The sequence below is a fragment of the Myotis brandtii genome, unplaced genomic scaffold (genome assembly GCF_000412655.1).
Source record: "Myotis brandtii unplaced genomic scaffold, ASM41265v1 scaffold411, whole genome shotgun sequence".
In the NCBI taxonomy this organism is placed as follows: Eukaryota; Metazoa; Chordata; class Mammalia; order Chiroptera; family Vespertilionidae; genus Myotis; species Myotis brandtii.
Window position 1 is genome coordinate 1422265 of NW_005365804.1, and position 7416 is coordinate 1429680.

The 7416-nt window shown below is 56.0% G+C and overlaps 1 protein-coding gene across 2 annotated transcripts in view; it reads right to left on the bottom strand.

Annotated features, from left to right (window-relative positions):
* Window positions 1-7416, bottom strand: part of CX3CL1 (chemokine (C-X3-C motif) ligand 1) — a 12812-nt gene that overhangs the window by 2794 nt on the left and 2602 nt on the right. The window contains exons 2-3 of one of the 2 annotated variants that reach the window (XM_014545550.1): window positions 2925-3045; window positions 1-508 (exon numbers count right to left, since the gene is read on the bottom strand). In XM_014545550.1, coding sequence (XP_014401036.1) covers window positions 1-508; window positions 2925-3045 — 629 coding nt within the window. The remainder of the gene's footprint in view (window positions 509-2924; window positions 3046-7416) is intronic. The other variant, XM_014545551.1, reaches the window with a different exon arrangement.

Consider the following 7416-nt stretch of genomic DNA (forward strand, 5'->3'; position numbering starts at 1 on the left):
TTCAAAGGCCTTCCCCTCAGTCCCGAGGTCCACTGTAGGCTGGTAAGAGCTCTGCCAGGACGTGGCAGTGGTGGTGGTAGTGGTGGTGGTGGTGGCAGTGGTGGCGGTGGTGGTGGTGGCGGTGGAGGTGGCAGTGGTGGCAGCAGCAACACTGAAAAGCTCCGTTCTCTCGGGCCCACCTGAAGGCCCTCCATCCGGAGCCGGTGAGGTGGGGGCGGACATGTTCCCCCACGAATCAGTCACGCCCTGGGGCAGCTTTGGGGAAGTCTCCGAGGGCCCGCGTGCCACCTGGCTGCTGCTTTCTGCGGTGGCCGTGGGCTCTGAGGCCGGAGACCGGTCCGTCCCCCTGGTGGACGGGGGAATCCTGGGGTCGGTCTGCATGCCGTACAAGGGAGCGGCCTTGTTGCCGTAGAAGGGAGCGGCCTTGCGGTCCAGATGCTCCATGGCTTTCTTCACCCAGTCCTCCTTGGGGTCCGCACACAACTCCCTGTTCCCGTTGGTCTTCAAGCTACGGGGACAGAAGACAGGGACCTGTGATGCCCAGGTGCCATGGGGTGGGGGTGCCACGCCATGCCCCGCAGGCGAGCAGACCGGCTGGAAGTCCTGCCCGGCCACTGACTACTGGCCATGAGCTTAGCTGGGGGACGGCAGTCCCTGGAACTTTTGTGTCCTCGCCTGGGAGGTGGAACTGTGATCCCTGCTCTCTGTGGGTGACCAACCACCCAGACAACGGGGGCTGAGAGGGTTCCCGGGATGCAGGCCTCTTCGTGAGAGTCCAGGCAAACGGGGACCAGTGGGTCACCCTGCTTCTGTCTTATGATTATAAAAAACAAACATTTTGTAAAGCACTTGGCTCAGGCCCTGGCTGGTTTCTCAGTGGTTAGAGCACCGACCTGCAGGTCACCGGTTAAATTCCTGGTCAAGGGCATGTACTTTGGCTGCAAGTTCAATCCCCGACGGGGACCACATCCCAGTTGATTTGTCTCTTTCACATCGATGTTCCTCTCTCTCTCTCTCTCTCTCTCTCTCTCTCTCTCTCTCTTCCCCCTCCCCCCTCTGCAAGTTCAATCCCCGACGGGGACCACATCCCAGTTGATTTGTCTCTTTCACATCGATGTCTCTCTCTCTCTCTCTCTCTCTCTCTCTCTCTCTCTCTCTTCCCCCTCCCCCCTCCTCTCTTCCTTTCACTCTCTAAAAATCAATAGAAAAAATATCATCGGGTGAGGATTACCAAAATAAATCATGCTCTTCAGCCCTTCTTCTTCTTCTTTCTTTTTTTAAAGAAAAAAAATTAAGCAAGCTAAAGAAAAACAAGGCCCCTGGCTCAGAGTAGATCCGTCACTGCTGAATAATGATCTTACTAATATTGTCGTTGCCATTGAGGTGGGGGCTCTGGGCTGGGAGTCTTGGTTGGAGGGAGCGGTGACAGGTGTTCTCTGCCACCAGGTGAGTGACTGGCAAGCTCCCTGGTGGGACCTCCTTCCCCTGGAAAGGAACCGATGTCACGGGCCATCTCCTTCTCCTCCCTCTGGACCGCTACCCTTCTCTCCTAGTGTGTGTGTCTCGGCTTGAACGGACACCTAGCAGCTACAGTCATGTATGTGGTGGCCTCGTTGGGGCCCTGAGTGCCACCAAACCTTGAGCGTCCTCTGAAGCCCGGTGTGGCTGGCTTGCCGCCGGACACGGCCGAGAGGTGACCGGCCCTTGCTCCGTGCGTGGCCTGCGCCTCTCGCCCCTCCTGCAAGGTGGCTACCGCGCTCATCCCTGTTTTGCAGAGAAAATCAAGCCTCCAGGGTAACAGGACCGCTCCCAGGCCCCGTGTGCTGGGCGCACAGCTGTCCGGGAGGCCAGCGTGATCCTGTGTGGCCCCCGGCTGAGACCCTCCCCGGTGCTTCCTGCTTCCCCTGCCCCTAGGAAATGGAAGCAACTATGGGGGGGGAGCCCGGGGCAGCAGCCTGGGGTGGGGCGGGGGGGCGGCAGAGAGGGCTCCTGCAGCAACTGCACACTCAATGGGCGGTCGATGGGAGCGCACGGCTTCTCTGAGCTAAGCCTGCGTTTCAAAGGCCCACTGGCCACTCCCTTTTTAATATATTTTTATTGATTTCAGGGAGGAAGGGAAAGGGAGAGAGAGCTAGAAACATCAATGATGAGAGAGAATCATGGATCGGCTGCCTCCTGCATGCCCCCCACTGGGGATGGAGCCTGCAGCCTGGGCATGTGATCTCCTGGTTCATAGGGTAACGCTCAACCACTGAGCCAGTCCAGCTGGGCCCACTTCTTGCTGCAGGCCTCTGGGCAGTACCCAAGAGGGACCCCAGAGGAGCAAGCAGCCAAGGGGCCAGGGGTCCCCACAGTCGAGGGGAGCTGGCTTGGCTGGGCCCCTGCCCAGTCTCGTAGAGATCCTGTTTCCTCGCCTGTCACACAGAGATGCCAATCTTATCGTCACAGCTTCTGGGCACCCTCCCAAGCATGTTAGTTACATGATCTCCTTTCATCCTCCCAACCACCTACTTTGCAGTGGGCGGGCGGGCGCTGTGACCAGGGCCACCAGCCTGCGAGTGGCCGAGCCAGGATTTGCCCACGCCTGTTGGATTCTGGAGTCTGCACTTCTAGACCCCCAGGCCGTAACTCCCCCAGGAAGCCCAGCAGGCTCCGGAGCTGCATAGAACGTTCTTTGGCCCAGAAGTGAGCCTTCGTGGCTGCTCCGGGCCACAGGCCATGCAGGAAGCCGCTCCCCACCTTGCTTGCGGCGCGGATATTAAGGTCAACGAGGGGGCAAGCAGGCCAGAAGCAGGGGAGCGTTCGCGGAGGCCCTTGGCCAGGAGCCCGGGTGGGGCTGGGAGGAGGTGAGCATGCATTATCAGAGGTCGGGGGCGGTCCCCAGGGCCTGACAGGGATGCAGAGGCGGAGAGGGTGGTACCTACATGATGGCAGGTGTGCGGCAAGATGCTTCCGTTCGTCGATAGCTGGCTAGGAGTTTCCGGGGGATCTCCGAGGTCATTTTTTTGCATATGACGCTGCATGAGTCCACACTGTGGTGCTGTCCTGAGCCCACAGAGGCCCCCAGTCAGCAGGACTGTCTGAGGGCACCTGGCTTTTCAGCCCCATGACAGTTGGTCCCAGCCACACCACCCAAGAGCCAGTGCCCTGCACACCTGGCCTTCAAGGCCCTTGACCTCAGCCCTCCACCCTGCCCCCCATCCCGTCCGTCCCTGGCCAAACCTCTCCGTGCCTCAGTTTCCCCACCTGTGAAATAAGGACAATGACAGTATCTACCTCACAGGGTAAAGCTCTTATGGCCTGCCGCATAGTATGTGTTTAGCTTCAAGAATTAAGTTGCTATAATTGGTCTGTTGTAAACAGAGGGGCCGAGTCTGAGACTGACAGGGATCTGCCGGAGCTCACACAGCCAGGAAGTGATAGGACAGGCTCTCCTACCAGGCCTGTCTCCCATCATGCTCCTGGGCCTGTGGTGCTGCCCATGTGCCTTTACCCCAGTAAGTCACCTGCTCAACTATCACCCCCCCCATACGCCCCCTCATCCCTCCCTCTCAGTGTCCATATTCATGGATTTCCACGACCTCTGAGACACACCCAGCCCTCTTGCCATCACATCTCATGTGCCTATCTGTGACATGCTCACACATACACACATACACAGCAACAAACACAATGGCATATCCTATAGAATAAAAGGCTAATATGCAAATTGACCAAACAGCGGGATGACCGGTCGCTATGACACTCACTGACCATCAGGGTGCAGATGTTCAATGCAGGAGCTGACCCCTCGTGGTCAGTGTGCTCCCACAGGGGGAGCTCAGCTCAGCCAGAAGCCAGGCTCATGGCTGGCGAGTGCAGTGGTGGTGGCGGGAGCCTCTCCAGCTTCCGCAGCAGGCAGCGCTAAGGAAGTCCGACTGCGGGCCTAAGCCATCAGTTGGACATCCTCCAAAGGCTCCCAGACTGCAAGAGGGCACAGGCGAGGCTAAGAGACCCCCCCCTCCCGCACCACCCCCAGTGCATGAATTTTGTGCGCTGGGCCTCTAGTATACACACACACACACACACACACACACACACACACACAGGCATACATACAAATACATACAACCTGGCACATGTAGCAGATAATATAATAAAACATTTTAAATGTGTAAGTACAGCTTTCTCTAAGAACAGTGGGGAGGGGTCTGCTTTGTAGACCATCCTTTGTTCTGTCATTAAGAACCAGGTGCTCCTGGCTGGTGTGGCTCAGTGGTTGAGCATTGTCCTATACACCAGAAGGTCGGGGTTCGATTCTAGTCAGGGCACATGCCAGGTTGGTGGACTCGATCCCCAGTAGGGGGCGTGCAGCAGGCAGCCGATTACTGTTTCTCTCTCACATGGAAGTTCCTTTCTCTGTGAGGAAGGGGGTGCCTGGGGTGGGAGCAGAGTTGGGGAAGCAGGGGTCTGCAGATGGCTGGCTACCAACCACATGGAGTCAGAGAGAAACCCCAAGACAGGATGAGGGTGACTCAACAGACACTTGAGAACTCAAATATTTTATATAAAACATTTGAAGTGGTTTGCATTGCATTCCCAACTCCCCCTCTCCCCCCGCTAAAATCTTCAGTAAAATTTCTTTGTTTGGTGTAAGCTGGGCAGGGGTATGTAAAAAATGAGGAAGAGACTGAGTTTCAGTTCTGGGTCAAGGTCATATGCAGCAGAAGCAAGACCCTGGAAGGTTTTGCAAAAATCCAGAGTCAGGACTTCCACACACACAGCGGAATAGAGAGAGCAGCTGATCTTGTCTAGCTCTACAGGGCCCTGCAGGCCCCAGCTGGTGCCTGGGCTCCACCAAAACACACATTGCTCATGCACAGGTACATGTATGTGAATGTGCAAACATGCACTGGGGTGGGGAGGGGGTGCTCCCAGCAGCTGCTCCCTGAGTCATGGGCTGGCTGCCTTTCTCTCTTCACAGCAGAGTAGAGAGAGCAGCTGATCTTGTCTAGCTCTACAGGGCCCTGCAGGCCCCAGCTGGTGCCTGGGCTCCACCAAAACACACATTGCTCATGCACAGGTACATGTATGTGAATGTGCAAACATGCACTGGGGTGGGGAGGGGGTGCTCCCAGCAGCTGCTCCCTGAGTCATGGGCTGGCTGCCTTTCTCTCTTGGGAAAGTCCCCTGGCTGCCTTGTCTCCCTCCTCCCCCAGCAGGACCTGGAACCACCCAGCTGCAGCGTCCCCAGGCCCTGGTGAGCCGAGCCAGGAGGCAGCTCCCTGGACCCGCCTGGCAGGTGTCTTTCTGGGAAAAGCCGCAGAGAAAAGGTGCCCCACTGGGCGGGAGGGAGGAGCCAGGTAAGGTCAGTTCGCTCTCTGGACTCAAGTTCCCCGGAGGGGGAAGGCCACTGTCCACCTCGGGGGCTTTAAGGGGCCACAGAGTCAGCCTGTCCCCACAGCCCCCACCCTCTGCCACGGTGCCTGAATGCCCTCGGCCCGCTCTGCTCCAGGGCCTGCCCAGGGAAGGTTGGATGACTGACCGAGGGGCCTACTTCCTTCTTGGAACTGAAGTTTTCTCTCCTGTCGATGGAGACAGTGCCTCCGGCCAGCCAGTCATTTATGATCTGTCACTTGAGTTTCAGGAGGGCAGGAGCTTGTCTGTCTCGGTGTCATAATGTCTTCCAGCACAAAGCGGATACTCAGTAAAGATTCACTAAGTGAAATAATGCCTCAGTCTACTTATTCCTCTACCCCCTATCCATCCATCCATCCATCCATCCATCCATCCATCCATCCATCCATCAATCCATCCGTACATCCATCCATCCATCCATCCATCCATCCATCCATTCATCCATCCATCCATCCATTTATCTGCTCCCTCTTGTCAATCCTTTACTCATTCCACATCCACCCATGTCTACCTCCCACCCATTTCTGCTTACCCCATCCATCCATCTACCCAGCCCCCACTCACCCACTTACCACCTTTCATCTGCAACTCATCCTCCACCTCCTCTCATTTATCCACTCATCCATCCCTCATCAGCCCACTCACCTATCCTTCATCTATCTGTCCATCCATCCATTCATCCATCCATTCACCCATTTATCCATCCATCCATCCATTTATCCATCCAGCCAACATTTGTTTGAATTACTTTTGAATATCTACAAAGACCCAGGTCCTCTGTCCTTAACCCTGAACTTTCTCCCACAGGTACTGGTGCTGCGCTTGGAGAGAGCATTTATCCATCCATCCATCCATGTCCTGATTCAGCCAACATTTGTTTGAATTACTTTTGAATATCTACAAAGACCCAGGTCCTCTGTCCTTAACCCTGAACTTTCTCCCACAGGTACTGGTGCTGCGCTTGGAGAGAGAACCTCAATCCCAATAAATGCTATCATGTCGCTGTGTTGACGCAACCAACAAATGCTAACCCTCCATCTTGCCGGGAATAGTGGGTTGAGCAAAGCCTGCTGCTGCCTTCAGAAAGCTCCTAGCCTGATGGGCAGCTAAGACATCCCACAAAGTACCAGAGAACTTCCTATCGGAGCACCTACTATGTGTCAGAGCCTGTGCTCAGCACACACACATCTGCTCTCATTAATTCTCAACAGCCCTGCCGAGGGGGTGTGGTCTGGAGCACCTACTATGTGTCAGAGCCTGCGCTCAGCACACATCTGCTCTCATTAATTCTCAACAGCCCTGCCGAGGGGGTGTGGTTATCCCCATTTTACAGATGCAGACGCTGAGAATCAGAGGCGAAATGACAGGCCCGAGGCCACGCAGCTGCTCAGTGCCAGATCTGGTTGTCTTCCCGGGTCCTAGACACCCCACTTTTCCGGGGTGAAACACCGTGTTTCCACATATATCCCGATTGTGCTGAGGGTTACACGAGGGAGAGACCACTCCCTGCTACAAGTGGTCCGGGAGGCTTCTTGGAGGAGGTGCCTCTAAGGCTTGTCCTCAAGGACTACGAAGAGGCCACAGGCAGGAAGGGGCAGGAATGTTCTGGGTCTCTGAGTGAGGTGATAGAGGGCTTGAGCCCATGCTAGGTGTGTGTCCTGGATGAGACACTTGGGCTGTCCGAGCCTCGATTCCCTGGCCTGTGAAATGGGCACAATAATCCCCGCTTCACAGGGTGGTTGTGAGAATAAAGCTTTTTCAATATCTGGACCCTCAGAGTAGGGTTTCCTCAACAGCAAACACCACTGACCTTTCGGACCAGGTAGCCCTTTGTCATGGGGCTGTCCCGTGTCCTGTAGGACCTTTGGCAGCGTCCCTGGCCTCTACCCTCTAGGTGGGAGCACCCCCCAACCAAAAATGGTGGGGCGTTTAGAACCACCAAAAATATCTCCAGAAATTGCTAGCTATTCCCCTGGGGGCAAACCCTCACTACGGACCACTGCCCTGGAGATATCCACA